This window comes from Thunnus thynnus, chromosome 23 (genome assembly GCF_963924715.1).
Source record: "Thunnus thynnus chromosome 23, fThuThy2.1, whole genome shotgun sequence".
NCBI lineage: Eukaryota > Metazoa > Chordata > Actinopteri > Scombriformes > Scombridae > Thunnus > Thunnus thynnus.
The window spans coordinates 7691145-7708806 of record NC_089539.1 but is presented as its reverse complement, the minus strand read 5'-3'; the positions used below and the strand labels follow the sequence as shown (position 1 = coordinate 7708806).

Here is a 17662-nt window from a genome sequence, read left to right as displayed (position 1 = left end):
CCACAAAACAGCCTCTAGATTGACATGATTACTACAACAGCACAACTACACTGAAGTCCAACTAAAACAAGAGCCATTAGCATCAGACAAACACACACTTGCACAGGCACTGCTATCATAAGTCAAGATGGAAATATCAGTGAATGGAAAACATCCATTTTGCCCCCAGTGCATTACAGTCTTGGTAACAGATGTCTTGTCGTTATCTACGAGACACTAAAAGAACATGGAGCTGCCTTTTAAATACACACCACAGTCCAACTGCAGCGAAAGTTAGGCTTGTGGTGTTAAAGGACATAGGTCCTGCTCTGGAACAATCTATTGACAATCTATTGACTAAAGTTTGTTTTCAATTGCTTGTTTTGTCTGACCAGCAGTCCAAAACAGGGAGATATTGAATTTACAGTGATATAAAACAGATAAATAGGCAAATCGTCCCAGCTGCAGTGGATGTTTGACATTTTTTGTCCAATAAATAACTTAAACAATTCAATTAAATATCAAAATCATTGTCAATTAACTTTCTATCAATTGCCTTATTGATTATTCCGAGACTGTATTGATCACCACTGGAAGATCTCTGTATTAAGCTACAGAACAGACAGACAGAATTTAGGGTGCCATTATTGCATTAATGCAATATTGTAAATTAGGCACAATACCCACTGAGTCAGAAATAACAGCACCATTTGCAGCTTTATTTGATTTGATTTGATTTGATTTTTTTTTTTCATGGTAGAAATAAATCAACAGCAACCTTTTCATTAGCCTTCTTTTCCATTGAAGTGAATCTTGGCTCACTCTGGAAAAATGTGTAGATTTTATTTTGAGCATTTATTTTTGTTTTTGATATTCCTTCAAATCCCTTCTTAAAGTCATAAACATTCCTGTTAGCATCAGCTGTACTTTCTGTTTTGGGATAATTAGCCAATGGTAGCATGCTAACACGCTAAACTAAAATTGTGTAATGTGACAGCCAAATAGAAAGAACCCTAGTGTCTTGCTCGACGGCACTTCAGTTGGGTGGCCCGGTTGAACTGTTTCAAACACAGTCTCTCTAAGTATTAAAACACTAGGCGTATAATCTCTTTAGCTGAGATGGAAGTACAGTTAATACAGATTTATGAACCACAAAAGAGTGCTCACTCCAACACGCCAGAAGGTTCAAAACAACATCTCAAATCTGTTTAACATTAGTGTACATTTTTTCTCCTCTGTCATACTGTGCATGAAGTGGGAGGATAATTTACGGCCACAGTCCAGATGTTTGCCGATTGAGGAGAAGGCTGATTCATTAGCATCTGTGGGCTGCCACTAAAGGGCTATGTTTAGATGAGAGCTGTCCATTGTTGAAGGGATCACCGGGGCTACATGTAGCTTCAGATGTGACAACAATGACTACTGTCCCGCTGTGTGTCTGTTTCTGGGCATAAAAAAGAGCAAAGGGAGGCATGCGGGTTGACAGATGAGGTTCAGGCCACTGCAGAGCTACATGAATTAAATGTACATGTGAAAATAAAGTGTCCAAATGAAAAGGGAAGCAGGTTATTCAAGAGAATTTTTTTCAGTGAGCAAATAATGAGTTTAGACCAGAACTAGGTTGAATAGAGGATGATAGATCAATTTTTAGCCACTAGCCGCTAGCGTCGTGGCTCTAGGAATGGCAATATTGGTCTGTCTGTCGGTTGGTACCACACTTTGGTCCAGACTAAATCTTAACTGTTACACTCAGGATGAGCTGTAATACCTTTGGTGTTCCCTTAACTTTTCCTCTAATGCCCGTCACAAAGTTAAATTCTTTGATTTATGACCAAATACTGCAAAACAAATTCATTCACATCAGCCTCAGCTGTACTTTGTGTTTAGGGCTAACGGTAAAAAAAAAGTCAACATGATAAAGATTATACCTACTCATTGTAAACATGTTAACATGTTCATTGTGAGCATGATATAGCAGACTGATGTTAGCATTTAACTTAAAGCTGAGGTGCTTTAATACAGCCTCACCAAGCCTTAGCATGGTTGTAGACTCTTATCTATTAAGATAAGACTTTAATGATCCCCAGAAGAAAAATTTGCACTTCACTATTACCAGGTTACATCCTCTCGTTAGGTATTTTTGTGATCCACGTATGTCTATCATCTTCCCAGAATGATAAAATGCTTTACCCTGGTGACATCAATGTGTAAATCCAATGTTTCCACAGCTACACTCTGCTCTACTTCTTCACTGGACATACGTTGAGTCCCCCTGCACTAGCTGTGGCAGCCTGTGGAAATGTTGGATTTTGACATTAGTTTTAATTCAGTTGATTTAAACATTTTAAAGTAGACTTAAGGACTGTGAGATCACAAAAACACTTTTGAAGGTAACCAATAAAAAAATTCACATTTTCACTTTTCCCCTGAGCTTTGAATAGGGAACACTATTTAACCGAATCATGGAATAACTTATGGAGTGCTGAGGTCACAAAGGGGGCTACACAACCGGCCATCCGCTTCTATATTTTGCAAGAAATCATCAGCAGTGTTTTTCAGTCTTGTTCCTGCTGCTGTGAAACTGAATGGGAGGTGAGCATGTTCTTGCAAGTTTTCAAATTCAATAATGATCACATAGAGGCCATTTTTAAAAGAAAATCAGCGGCTGACATAATGCCTGAAGCCTGAACAATAACCTAATCAACCATTTCCAGAATTTCAAATGAGAATATGAGGCTGGCAGCCACAGAGCAGGAAGTCACTGTAAAAACTGAGAGGAAAATAGAAGAGAGAAAAAAAGAAAGATGTGAAGGCTAGGGGCAGATGACAGCTTGTCTGAGATAACTGACGGGTTTTTAGGGGACAAACTTGACTCAGAGTGGAGGTGATGGGCAGGGCTATGAATATGCTTCTCAGTTTAGGGAAAGAAGTTGCAGATTGGAGCTTCAAAGTCTGCAGTTCTGAAACAAGGTTTCAGACCTACATGTCAGACATCGTCAGCCGCACTGCCATGTTTTACATACTTTTCAGTACAGTACTTGCGTTGACCTCCACAGGCATCTTAACGGCCTTCTTTGACATGGAAGCGTGTTTTTGAACAGCTGATTGCTGTGCAAAAGCAATCTGTCTTGATTTGCAGCTGGCAGGAAACATATGGTCTATGTTATTGCGTTAGCTACTGGAGAAAACATACAGGGCGCCAGCTGAGCCCGAGCCCCTGCAGCTTATGGAAGAATGCTGAAATGAAATGATAATGACTCAACTGACTTATCTGTGGGAGTAAAAGTATTTAAGCCTGACTCAAAACAACCTCCTACTGTAATGTTAACTATGCAAACAAACTGAGTATGAGGAGAAATTATGGTGACCATAAAAATACTGATAGGAAGATGGAGGAAAAACATTAAACAGCAGAGTTCACGGTGAGACGTACAGTGGCAACATAAATGAGGCAGAAAGAGATAAAATACACACACCCTAAAACCTGCAGACACTCAGCCAGTCTTTTAAATGTCACCTGGAAATGTGTTTAAGATTAATCTAAGCTCCAAAACAAAGAGTAAAAAGCTGTTAAATAAGCCTGTTTCCAACCAAACACAACTTTCTTAAACTTCCTAGAACAAAAAATGAATGAAATAAGAAAAAGAGAACTTGAGAAAAACCTTTGAAAGAATCTGCATGTACACTGACAAACAGACACCGAGCAGCCTACCTGATTTGCCCACCCCCGCTCTGCCAAAGACGGCCAGCTTCACCTCCGGGCTTTTGGCCATGATTGCAGCTGCGGCCAGCAAAGCTCAGCGAGCCAGTCAGTGAGCTCTGAGGTCAACCATCCATCCTCTCATTCACACAGGAGGAAGCAGCGTCTGAGGAAACAAGGAGGGACAAGTTCATAAGCTACAAAGTACATTTCATCACTAACAACATGATTTATGTACTTTCATAAGATTTTTAATGCAGGATTTTGACTTTTACTAGACTAATATTCCTTTAGGATATTTGTGCTTTCAGCTCAGTAAATGTTTTTCTTTGTCCACCACAGTTTGTGAGTCATACAGTAATATCTTAGTGTCCTCCAGCAAGGCATTGTACTTTTTCAGTCCAGTCAGTCATAGCCTGACACTTCTGCTAATATAAGGCACTAGTGCTTCTTTGTTTTACTGCACAGATATCATAAGGAGGTGGTCTGGGTGGGATGGGGTGGGGAGGACGATGGGTGTTAAAGCTCCAGGTTCTGTTCAAATTTAACTCAAATTTTTACAAAATTTACTGAACACTGGCAGAAGGAGGTGTGAATTTATGCTTGTTCCTATCCACTACTGTTGTGTGTTTGCATGTTATCAAATTAAACAGTTGGTGGCGCTAATTCTCAGTCTGGTCCTGTTAAACCATTGCAGAAGAAAAGCAACAAGATGACATAATTAAGAGCGCTAGTCAAACCTCAAATGATGGAAAGCCATGTGGGAAACCTGATGTAAACATGACACTTATGTTTGTTTCATGTAGTAATTTGAGGCATGTTACAGTCCCCTCATTGGTCTACACAGATCTGATGTTGTTGTCTTTTGAGTGGAAGCTTCAGTGACGTTTAAGTCACATGCTTCATTTATGACATCATTTATTTGGTAAAGTTTGTTTCCACATTTTCTTTTTATTGATACACCAGGTATTCCACCTCAGTAAAGGGTAAATTTCTTTTGCAATATTTAAACTTTCTAAAAAAAAATTCTGCTAGTTCCACTGTTTATAAGCGTAAAGATTAAAAAAAGATCAAAACTGGTGGATGGAAATGCACTTCCCCTAACATAAAGCAAGTGCTGTGAGTGCCAAAAACTGACCCCAGAGAAGATTAATCATGCTTTAATTTCTATGAGAGAATGTTTTACAAGAGCAGAGATTGTAGGGGAAACAAATGCAATTCGTCAGTGAACATTTTGCAGATACATACAGCATCAAAATGCTGCAACTTGGCAGATATATTTTCTTGAGATGGTAATAAAAAACATAATTCATGTAGCATTATATATCTAATTAAACATAGCTATGGTTGCAAATCTGTAATACATGTAATTTCTAGGAAGCAGGGTTGGATAGAGTGTGTGAGAGGTTGGTGAACAATTCAAAACAAATAAATAAATAACACAGCAATAGTTGGTGTTCCTGGCTAAGAGATGATGAGATTGTTCTACTCATGGAGCTGGATACACATGTGGGGAGCATGCACAAGTTGGTGTGTGGAACCAATTTTAGCAATTTTGGTAATGAAAGGCAGTAGCGCAATCCTGGCACAGCATGTCACAATCTAGAGAAAAGGATGGAACACAATGAGTACATTGTTCATGTGTTGAGACAGAATCAGTAAGAGGGCTTTTTTAGTAATAGACAAATAAATTCCTTTTCATCTCTGGGAGGTGCAGTCCCATAAATATAGACCTACATCACCTCAAATTAAACGTATTTGTTGCAAATTTACATATGATGCAGAACTCACAAGGCTTTCAAGGGCAAATTATACCCATTTACTTTTGATTCTCAACTGAGAAAATTAAATTTCAGTCACTTTAGACGTAAAAAGTATCTATAAAATCATTAATTAATAATAAAAGATTAATTATATAGACTGTTATTGATTTCAAGCGAATTGTAATTAAAAACTAACAAAAGTTTTTGTTTTATATATTGGAGATTTATCATAAAATGCATAAAAGCGGAACACTCATCATTGCACTGAACATCAGTTTGATAATTTTGTGACTTTTTTACATTTGTCAAATTGTGATATATTGTATATCTTACATCTGTGCATCTGATATCAAAAAAATATTATTGCTAATATTTTGATACTGATATAAGTCCTAAAGTAATATGACATGTAATGAAGTCCAGCATATTTTTTTTTTCTATGGTCAAAATTCTTGTGTCTAAAGTGATTAATAAAGTCAGATTTCATTACATTTACATGTGCCAGTAATGTGGAGTAGAGCAAACTTTGTTTGTGAAATTGACATAAGTCTGGTGTGCATAAAAACACAAAAGAAAGTCCACTTATTTTGCTTTAACACAGTTTGAGTTGTGTGCAATGGTGCAGCGCTTTGAAATGCACAGCATGTTCCTCAAATTAAACTGTGCAGATGACACACACACATACACACACACAGACACTGTGTCATTATTCCTGCTGCTGTCTGTTGGAAACAGAGGTTTAATCAGCAGAAGGTGATGACCCTCTGACACCTTTGACTGTCCATCCACAGGAGAGAGGAAACAATAGCACTGCATATCAATACATCTCAATTTTAAACACCACTAAGCAGTGTATAGTGCAGAGACAGCAGTGTTAGTCCATGCATGCAGAGAGCTGAAATTGTCCATTCAAAAAGAAAACAGGGCTGCGGCCCTAAAACTTAAACAGCCAAGCACAGGTCCGTTTAATAAGAAAACAACCCACTGTGAAGTTATCTCAGAAGGTAATTGATTCTAAACTCCCACTGCAAAACACAACACAAACACAACTTTGTTTTTCTCCTGGCTGCTGCTCCAAACTTTAACCAAAAACAAGCAGACAACGATTAGAATCTAATTGAAATCTATAACTTAATGACTACAGAGGAATCCGGAGATACACTGACTTGAGGATGGTGTATTTCCAATTATCAGCAATGCTGACTGAGACAATACAACAACAAACACACAAGGCCGAGGCTTGGTGCAGCTGAAAAGTGAAAACCACAAGTGAAAGCATCACTTGTCTAATGAAACAATCCAGAATGTTGGGTTTTTTCATTTAAGTGAAATTTAGCGATGGTTGAATGCTTTGATTTGCAGTGTGTGTGATGCATTTCAGCTGCAAATGTATTCATGTATGGTTTTTATTACATTGTGCTGATCAGTGTCATTTTAATGCTGGAATTCAGCAGCAAAATGTATTATTTCTCTGCAGTTTTGGTTCTCTGCAGTTTTGGTTCATCTATTTCTTAAAGTCATCAAGACAATCTTGAAGAACTGATCGTCTGCTAACATTGTTATTGTCTGCATACAAATTGTGGGAAATGCTGTGCTGGTAATGTGACCCAAGGATAATATATACTGTACATAGATATAGAAAAGGACCTAGGATGGATCCTTGAGGAGCCCCAAAAGACACTGGGTGGACAGAAGATGTAGTTATAACACTTTCATACCCTTCTGTAACAGCTTAAGATTCAGTCTGTGAACATACAGTATACTGTACTTAATCATGAAAAACCTTGACATCTACTGCAGTTATAACATTTTAAACAGTCTTGCTGAGAGGCCGATTCATTTAATGAATTCAGTTTGACTCAGATGTACAACAATGGATCATCAGCATAAAAATATAAAAAGATGCTATGATGACAAATGTAAATACATGTAATGGACTGATTTTGCAAAAATGTACATGTTTGTGTTACTATCCATTTCCGATGAGGAACATCCTGGTTTAAACACTATAAAAAAATATTTCTGTGGTATTAAGTGCAATCATGTTCAACAAAGACAAAGGGCTTGTGTCTTTGAAGGTTGTATGAAGATGTGTGTTTGTGTTGGTGGTTTTCTTCCAACTGAATATCAGGAATCAGACAAGTTTGCAAAGTTGTAATAATTATAAATGTAAATACACATGTAATTGTTATTTTATTGGTTGTAAAGCTGAAGTCAGCCAGTTGTTTGGAAGGTTCCATCAACCTTAATGACATCATGACGGTTCTAGAATCAAACACAACAGAAGCCTTCAGGATATTTGAGCCGCTTCATTTCTACATCTTCACCCTTCGAGTACAAACGCAGAGAGAGTATCCAGTGTTTGAATATTTTGCAAGTTTTCAACAACAATGTTTGCTACAAGCTTCAACAGCTTTCAGACGGGCATGGTAAGTTGATTAAATGTCTTCATTTATCTGTATTCTAACACAAACAAATACTAAGTCTCATCTTTGAGGCAAGTAAATGAGTAGTTACAATGTAAACATAAAGCACATATTAATGCTTACTTTCATCATTTAAAAGGTTGAGTTCAGTTCTAACTAATAGTAAATGCCGAGCCCACTGACCTGTTGACCTTAGCAGGGAAATACACAGACATACACAGAACTATACAGAACTATAACTAGTCAGTAAGGAACATGGCACTTTTGAAATTAGTGGGAGTGAAGTGTATATAAATGACAATTATTATCAGGGTTATTAATTTTACACACAAGTACTTCGATTATTACATAGAAATAATATTTCTATATTTATTGCAAATGTTAAGCTTTAAGCTTTCTGGTAGTTTTTAAGGTTAAAATAACAGATGATCTAAACATGCATCCAAATATTCTCTCTTAGTATTGTAAAGGCAAGGATCCCCTCATGAAAGAGGTCACAGATGCCATGGCCAGACTCACAGTTACTGAGAACACACGTCCTCTTCCCACAGAGGATAGTGGTGTTGTGGCTATCACAGCAGCCATGGCACGGCTCATGATAAGTCCACTTCCCTCAAAAGTCCTGAAAGAGGGGAAATTTCACTTCCCATCGAGGCCCACCGAAAGCCCAATACCGATGGTCATTGATGGTGAGCCCACCAGAGTCAGGAGAACTCTGATTAAAGATACTAGATTCTGGTGGGACAATGCACTGCAGTCTGCATCTGTAGGAAAGACACTGGAGGCCAAAGAGAAGGAGGCTCCTTGTATGGAGAGCCTTGGAGCCACTTGCTCTACGGTTATTGAGGGAGAATCTGTCAGAATCCAGCAGATTCTGAGGATTGCACCGGAGACCCAAGTGAAGGAGACCTGCAGCCAGAAATCTACATGTATTCCCACCCAAAGCTCCAGCAGTGTTCAGCCACAGTCCACCAGAGTGAACCAGACTCTGACTGAAGATGCCAGAGTCTGGTGGAACACAGCCATGCTGCACCGGAAAAAGCCGGAGTTCCAAAAAAGGCCTTCGCATAAAAGGAAACGGGAGGCTGATGATCCAGCTGAAGGCAGAAGGTAGATGTTATATTATTTTCCTGTTCTGATTATTCATTGTAGATGTTAAGATTCTAGAGATACAATTTTAAATTTCAACTTCAATTTCATCTTTATGCAAAAGTGCAGACAGACCTGCTAAGCAAAGGACCAGGAGAAAGGTCGATGGAAGTGGTGACCACACAAACAAAGATGATGCATCTTTGGTTTCCACGCCACAGCAGAGGAGTGGAGCACAAAGAAGAGACAGTTTTCAAATAATTCTTAGATGAATGAGTAAATGTAACCTTGTTGATGTTTCCTCAATGTGTATTCTTATCTCACTATTAAATATTTGTCTTTCTCTCTCAGTTACACTTTCCAATGTGTCCACCTTTTAATGACACTTCTATTTAATAAATATGCCTCTTTTCAATTTAAAGATATGCAGAAAATGAACCACACTAAAATGAAACCAACTCACATAGTAACAGGAGCTCTTACTGGCCAGGGACAGAGGGGCCTTTCAGCCCTTATACAACATAACCTTGTTGCTGAAATGTACTGAAAAGAATCACTTTAATATAAGAAATTATCAGTTTGAAAGATCCAATAATCAACATAAATAGGCAGAGTTTGCTTTTATGAATAAATGTGTCCTTCATACAGGCCACACTTCCTTTACATACAGTATAACCCCATTTTTTTTTAGTATAACTGTATATTTTGCTGTGTCTTAATGATTATATCGGCTGTGACAAATTTAGTAAATACTTATGGTCAGGAGAATCTAAGCTCAAACATCCACTTACTAGTTTTTTTTAACTGCTCCCAGAGATCAAGAATGAACATTAATGCTCAGATATTATTTGACTATTTTTCCTTTCCATGCAGTTCTTAATATGTGTCATAATATAAATACTTTGTTGCATCCTGAAACATTTGTACATGCCATGGATACTACTTTTTTGTTCCATTTTTGGAATTGCTTTTCCACTTTTGGAATGTCAGCTCTGTAGATCTGTTTCTGCCCTGTTTTGGCATGATACCGATTGTGTTGTTAGGCAATATAATAAAACACCAAATAAGTGATCGAGGGTGATAGAAAACTGGCTTCCACTAAAAACATTTCTGGCAGTCGTGAGAATCCTTCTATATCTTGCTGAAGTACATCTGCCCGGTCAGTGTATCTGTTTTGTAAATTCAATCGCACAAGAAAGTCTCTTCACTCATCCCTCTGTTAGTCTCTGTTGGGTGAAAGGAGACACAGCAAAGAAAGTTGGAAGGAGACTCAAAACAGATCACAAGTTCAGCAAACCTTGCCTGGTTAAATAAAGGCTGAAAAATGTGTGTCTGTCTGCATGTGTCAGTGCCAGAAACATGTTAGCCAACTTCACACTAGCTGAAGTTATAAAGTGGAAAATTTCCAATGCTTTCCTTCTTCATCTACTGCAGACACTCTCTCTCTCTCTCTCTTTCTCTCTCTCTCTCTCACAGACACACACACACACACACACACACACAGTCCGGGTTTAAGCTAACCTTTTCCCTTTTGTGCTGGCACACACGTCCATATATGGTGTGGCTGTGTGCCGCGTGGTGTGGCTCAAGTGGAGGTCGATCATCTGTCTCTCTGTCTCTCTCAGCTGGGGTCTTTATGACAGCCGTCAGCATGATTAAAGACTGTTGGGTTTTTTTTCCATTATTAATGTGCCCTCCACACTTCCTTCCACCAACCAGAAAGCACAGTCAAAACAGTGCATTATGTAGTAATGGTGTGATGCTAATAACAGTTCCTTCTTTCCAGTTTAGTAAAGCAGTCCTCTAAGTTATGGTAAGAGTAGGGAAGGTCTGTGGTGTTAGGGTTAGGGTCAGAGGTATTTGTATGGAAGGTTTGAAGGGTTATGGCCTTTACGCACCGGGGGGGGGGGGTGTTTTTCTTGTGATTAATTTGCACGTCAACATATTTTTTTGAACTGTGTTTTTGTCATAAGTACTTTCACACAGAAGGAAAATATTACTCAGCGAAAAAGCGACATAAATTTTTATGGAACAACGTTGGTTTTTCTGAGCTTTCACACCGCGAATAAAGGCATCAACCAATCATGTTGTGTGGAATGGACGTCATGTCACAACTCCCAATGACAATGGAGGATCTGTTGATTGTTTGTGTTTCTCATCACCCTGTATGGTATGACAAGGAACCCGGACAGACACCCTGGGTATTTTTTACACTCCAAGTCTCTGGACAGAGATGCTGAGTGCAGGACGGAGATCATTATCACTGGATGATGTTGAATCCATCATTTTACTGAAGAATGAGCTGTTGCAAATTATTTCGCAAATTTGCATTTGTGTTGCAAATTCGTATCGCTGCCAATATGAATAGTTTTGATGCAAAATAGTTCGCAGGCGAGTATTTCACATTTTCGCGTTGTTTATTTGTCACATCCCTGGTGTGTAAAGGCCTTTAGGGTTAGAGATTACTAGGAAAGGTTTGAAGGGTTAGGGTTAGAGATATCATAGGAAACATTTGAGGTGTTAAGATTAGGGTTGGGGGCTTAGAGATGTTTGTGGTGTGCCATTACATCCTCCAACCAGTGTTTATGAGACAGTGACACAGTCGTTTTCCATCTGAGAAGAATCAATCATCAAGCAAGCAGCATAGAGAAAGCCTAACCCTAACTTGGTGAGCTGTGCTATCTTTAAGTCCTCCAGAACCACCCTGAATATGGCCATCAAAGGGTTAGGATTATTAACTGCCACATATAGTAAATTTGAGAGGGTATTAAAAATCCCTGCCCAGAAATCTTCCAGCTGTGGACAGGACCAAAAGATATGGCTGTTGGTGCCTGGATATCACCTGCAACTTAAGCAATTCTCTTCTACTCCTGCAAAAGGTTTTGCCAATTTGCTGCTGGTCAGACGAAGCCTATGAAGTACTCAAATTACTGAATATAGTATTTCATGCTTCATGCATACTGATGAGGAATGAACCAGAAAAACTGCTACCTGCCAAGACATTTATGATATTTGTGAGCCCTGTTTTTTGTCCAACTGGATCTCAATGTGGTCTAAGGAAGGAGATGCAACTACGTAGATTGTCTTGTATAAAAGTAGATACTACCCTATGTTGCGGTGTGTCAGTGTTCAAGGTATATAGATAAATACTTTATTTATCCCAAAGGGAGATTAATATGCCACAGCAGCCACCCGACATAAATCAAATCAAAATACAAAAACAGAGACAAAAAGGCAAAAGAAATAAATGCAATTAAAGGCTAAATTATATACACTCAAATATAAAATATGAAAAAATGATGAATACAACAGATGTAAGTAGTAGTTCAAGTATTCTACTGTCCAGCAGGGCCAATGTAATATATTCTGATATTAAGATGATTGAGACAGCACTCATGGCATTTTTTAGGCAACCTCATGTTAACAATTTTACACCCTGAGGATCATGTAATGTGAAAATAAAGGTCATTTTAAACATTTAAAAGCCTCAATAGAACTATGACTCTGAGTTTTGTGACACATACAGTATAACAACTGCTTGAAAACACAGCTTCACAACACAAGAAGAAAGAAAAATAGCTAGATCTGCTTGAAACTACAGTATTTTCATGTTTTGAAGTAAAAGGAGAAAATCCATGCTAGTGTTTTTGAAACATTTGCACAAAGCCAGCCATTATTGGTCAGACATCCATTATTTGGTCTCTTTGTGTATCACGCTGTAAACAGGAATATAAATGGAATAGTAGCAGCCCACATACACAGCTTGTTTATCTCTGTTCTGTTATAACATGTTTTTTTTAGATGTCTTACTGCCTTGATCCTTGCTTTTACGTTCTTTCTTTCTCTCTATCTGTTTAACTTTTCACACATATTACTACCAGCAGACATACACCACTGCTGTGTTCCCTCACTCTCCCACACAGCTACAGCAGCAGCAGCAGGGAAACACCAATGAGAGAGGAGGAAGAGGAACACACAGCAGTGTCTCCCTACACCGACATGGTCATTCTTGTGTTTTGCCATTTATGGCCTCCACCTACTCCACCCATCATCCTGACTTTCTCTCTCTCTCTCTCTCTCTCTCTCTCTCTCTCTCTCTCTCTCTCTCACACACACACACACACACACACACACACACATGCACACACACACCTCATTTAACAAAGTTACAGGATTAACAGTTCCAGTTAAGCTGCTCTTAAACTCAACTTTCTGCTTTGGAGTAGAGAACAACTGACTACTATACTAAAGCACTGACTAAATATTCAAGGCAAAACTAACTTACACCAGTGCTACTGTATCAAGAAAAAGAAATAACTACATTGTTATGGTAAATCACAAAGCTTCTGACTGCAGAAAAACTGTATAGCTACATCAGAGATCCAAGACAAACAACACTACTGCACACCAGTAGCAGGCCATGCATTTAAAGGTGCAGTCAAACATTTTGAAAAATACTGGCATGCATGTTTGCCACCTCTGCAAAGTCAAACAAGATGATCACTATCAACTTCATCTCTGTCCACCCAGTATAGAGGTAAACACGCCATGATGGGTTTAGCTGACCTTAGCACAAAGACTGGAATCAGGGGGAGGCTGCTTTATTAAAAGTGAGAAAAACACCTAGTATGTATATACATGTTGTATCTAGTCAGCTAGAAGGTTGATCAGTCTCCTGTTCAGTTGTGGGGTTTTGTCAGTAGAATCAACAGCAAACATGTAGTCACTGAGACCTGCGGTTGTTGGACAAGAAATACTTCCAACCCGTAACTGCTCCTAAAACTGCAATGCAGTAAATATTAATCTTCTCAGCTGACTCAGATTGCTGGGATGGCCCAGATGTGTATTTTCCAAAATGGTGGACTATAAACTTAGAAGTAGCCCTTCAATGAGGTCCCCCGTAAAGAACTAAGAGTGACGCATCCTTGTTCTGTAGTAGTTGTCTCTCTTGATCTCCCTCTCTACATTAAATGAATACTTCAACATTTATTCATTTTCTTGCAAAGAGTAAAATGAGAAGATCGATTCAACTCACATGTCTGAGAGTGGTATCAATCTTCTCATCTAACTCTCAGCAAAACAGTGAATAATCTTCCCAAGATGTATAACTACTTTGTAAAAAAAACAACAACAAAAGAGTCAGACTATTTTAAACTTTCAAAGCAGCAGGTCTGGTCTGCAAAAAGAATGGAAAGTAAATGCACACCTACACATATGCTTCAGAATACCACACTCAAGACAAAAAGTACAAACTACATTGCTGCAATAACCCCAAATTACTAGTAGTAACAAAAGTGTTATGAAAGAGGCACAAGAAGCCAGGGCAAAAATTAGTAGCTACAAACTGAAAACAATAAGAAACAACAGCTCTAAGTTATAGTGTAAAGTACTGGTCCTGCGTTTCAGGCTGATGCCAAAAGGTACTAATGTGATTTCAGGATCTTTTCTGCTGTATCTTCAGATTTTGATCAATCACGATAAACTATTTTACATATGTCTAAATAGGTGAAGTGTCTCTGTGACTAAAACTTGTCTGTTACTGTTGGGAAAGAAAAAAAACTGACCTTTCATCCTGAAATACATGAGATTGACAGTCATATCACCAATAATGGACCTGATCCCTTCTGTTTAGGATCCACAGCTTTGCTTTTTCTACCCATGATCCTCTGCCCTATAGGGCCTCCATCCAAATTGTCAAACTGGGCACATGTATATTTTTTCCACTGTGTGCCCAGTTGGGTTTTGTGTCATTTTTACCCTGAGTAATGAATCTGGGTGGTGGTGCTGTGGTTGAGGAGGATTACAGACCTCTGAGCTCCAAACCATGGGAGGAGACCTGCTGCACCACAGGCTATACAAAGACACCAAACCACAGGCTTGTCATCAAAATACATATATTGAAATGGTGCACTGCCTCTGGAGGAAAACCAGTAAAACCAGTGGTGGAGAAAAGTAACAATGTCCTATTCAAACACAACTACTGACATTTCATTCAAGAGGAGTTAAGTATTTCAGTAGAATTACAGACTAATCCTCAAAAAATACACAACTAACTTTTACTAATTTTTTGTTACTTCCACCATTCATATCTGTAAAAATGATCTGGTTGGAAATAGTGTTTTTACTGTTAAAAAGAAATACTCTCCTTTCCTCTCAGTTCCTTTTGTAGCTGCTGCAAACACTGCTGGTGTTCAGTGGTGACAGTCTCTCTCAGACAGTCCTAATGCTGTTATACTGTTTGATCAAATATTTTCATCACAAGGACTCCTGTCTGAGAGGATTTTGTCTTTCTCTTCTGTTGTAGGGAAGAAAACTGAGAAACCTCTAATAAGAACAGCTATGTGAGTCATCAGTGGTGGAGGAAATCAAATCCTTTACTTAAGTAAAAGTTGAAATACCATAACGTAGAAAATATACAGGTACAGTACAAGTAGAAGTCCTCTGTTCAAAAAAGTAGAGAAGTATTAGCAGTAAAATGTACTTAAAGGTGCCTTGTGGAGTTCTAGTAAACAAACAAAAGTTATGTTTACATTCAGTGTTTCTTACCATAATAAAAACAATTCAGGGGCCCACTCTTAAAAACATTGATCCAAAAAACTACTAGTGGTGAAAAACTCCACAGGGTACCTTTAAAGCAGCAAAAGTAAAAGTATTGATTATATGCATTGATGTGTAAACAGCATTTTAATGTTGTCACTGGTCAAAGAGGAGATCATTTTAACTAGTTATTGTTGTGTAGTTAGTCCATAAAAATGTAATAATAATCATATTTTTAAACTGATTGTGTATTTGTATGTAAAATCTTAAGATGCAAAGTAACTAGTGCTGTCAGATAAATTGGTGGAATGAAAAATACAGTATTTCCTTCTGAAATGTAGTGCAGATGAAGTATAATGTAAGTAGCATAAAATGGAAAAATGCAAGGACAAATACCTCAGAATTACAGTATTGTGCTTAAATACAGTTCTTGAGTACACTGAGTCATCAACATTGCACATCACTGGAATACTTTATACGTCCTTGACTTTATCTTCATATGTGCAGGTCATCTAAGGGTTGCTGTAACTTGTTGTTTTTGAGGATATTCATTCAGTCGTCATTTCCTCCTCTTGCCAATTTCAAGTTAATGCAATAACACTGATTAAAAAAAAAATCTTAACTTTTGCTGACATCCAACCCACAACCTTTTTCAGGATCCCTGAGAGTCCCAAAGACCCCAGTTTGGCAAGCACGTGTGTAGGATGTGCTGACCGACCCTAAACTCCATTGAGATGTGGGCTATTATGCAACATACAGAGCAGCTCATGAATGCCAATTGTGTCCTCAAACCCAAGAGGGGAAGGTGGAGGGAGATCAGGCAGCAAAGTAAGATGAAACTGCATATTCATGAAGACTGAAGTGGAGATACACTCCTGTGACTGCATTACAGAAAACTGTAGTATTTTGACACTGTGTGTTTTATCTTCAATTTGTTCCTATTTGATAATCTGGAATGTCTGGCTGGACAGATTTGTCCAACTTTTAAATGTTATAGTTATCTTACAAAAAGAGAAAATATGTTAGTGAGACACCATGATGTGACATGATTGAACATCAACCAAAATAAGCTCAATTTAAAATAACATGAATGCCAAAGACCAACCTGAGTAGAACTAGAAATAACCCATTATTTTATGTCATGAGACAGCTTTCTCTCAGAGGAATGTCTCTGAGTGTCAGCATGACCTTCCTTAAAGGTCTGACTCTATTGGTGAAATATCAAACCTCTTAGCCTGTCTGACCACAGATTTGATCATTTCCACACCTCAGTGTTGCAGTACTGTCTCCTGAAGGGACGCACCTCACATGAAAACACCGGCAGGAAGACTCACCAGCGACTGCTGAATGCAGTAATAATCTCCCGGTGATAAAACGCTGTTCAAGATGAGGGAAATAAAAACAAAGTTGGCAGGTCCGCTGATCAAAAATGATGCGTCTGACCTTCCCAGATGTAGATGTGGACGCCGCGCACCGCTGGATGGAGGTAGAGATAGAAAGCTGGATGGACGGATGGAAGGATGGATGGGTGGATGGATAGATGGAGGGATCCCGTCCGGACAGACCGAGCAGCAGCTCTGACTGGGATGAATGAATCCTTCAAGCGGAGGGTCAGAGGAAATATACGGAGCGGAGCTGCTGGAGTTCCCGACACTCTGCTGCCTCTGACCGGGCTACTGCATGCCGTTGCATCTCCATACTGAGGGAAGACAGCGACCTCTAGAGGGTAAACGTGATAGTGCAGGCGCCGAGTTTATAAAGGGAAAATCCACACATTTAAACATCATTTTGCGTCTAATTATAATGGCCTAACTATGGCCAAAACAAAGCTACTCATGTAAACAGGTTACATTTTGGTAAATGGTGTTGAAGGGGCACTCCAGCAGTTTAGTCTTGTACTTCCATAAGGTCGAGAGACAGATTTTAAAAAGAATGGTCAAAATTGAAGAAGCAGACGCTGAGATATCCTGACTTATAATCAAGCTCCTAAGACACTGGATCCTACATTTTCCACGAATCACTGAAGTGCCCCTTTAATATGATTCTTTTTAGATTTTAAATCAAAAGCCTTTTAGGGTTGTTGTGTGAGTTCTTGCCCCAAAATGTGGTTTAAATTCTCGTCAAATAATTTGTTAATTCTTGCTATTAATGCTTGCTCCTTAACACCT

General features: G+C 38.6%; 2 protein-coding genes across 3 annotated transcripts in view; one reads left to right on the top strand and one right to left on the bottom strand.

Annotated features, from left to right (window-relative positions):
• Positions 1-17177, bottom strand: part of rerg (RAS-like, estrogen-regulated, growth inhibitor) — a 50688-nt gene extending 33511 nt beyond the window's left edge. The window contains exons 1-2 of one of the 2 annotated variants that reach the window (XM_067581419.1): positions 16798-17177; positions 3692-3845 (exon numbers count right to left, since the gene is read on the bottom strand). In XM_067581419.1, the coding sequence (XP_067437520.1) occupies positions 3692-3752 (61 nt within the window). In that variant the 5' untranslated portion in view covers positions 3753-3845; positions 16798-17177. The remainder of the gene's footprint in view (positions 1-3691; positions 3846-16797) is intronic. The other variant, XM_067581418.1, reaches the window with a different exon arrangement.
• Positions 7458-9307, top strand: LOC137175795 (uncharacterized). Its single transcript, XM_067581680.1, has 3 exons — positions 7458-7871; positions 8329-8978; positions 9082-9307. The coding sequence occupies exons 1-3, from the start codon at positions 7833-7835 to the stop codon at positions 9227-9229; spliced, it is 837 nt and encodes a 278-aa protein (XP_067437781.1). The 5' UTR covers positions 7458-7832; the 3' UTR covers positions 9230-9307.
• Positions 17178-17662: the final 485 nt, after the last annotated feature.

Bases quoted from the DNA above. Each gene is read 5' to 3' on its own strand.
- LOC137175795 (XM_067581680.1), top strand. From the start codon at position 7,833: ATGTTTGCTACAAGCTTCAACAGCTTTCAGACGGGCATG. The intron at 7,872-8,328 runs GTAAGTTGATTA...ATTCTCTCTTAG, and splicing joins ACAGCTTTCAGACGGGCATG to TATTGTAAAGGCAAGGATCC. The intron at 8,979-9,081 runs GTAGATGTTATA...TTTATGCAAAAG, and splicing joins GATCCAGCTGAAGGCAGAAG to TGCAGACAGACCTGCTAAGC.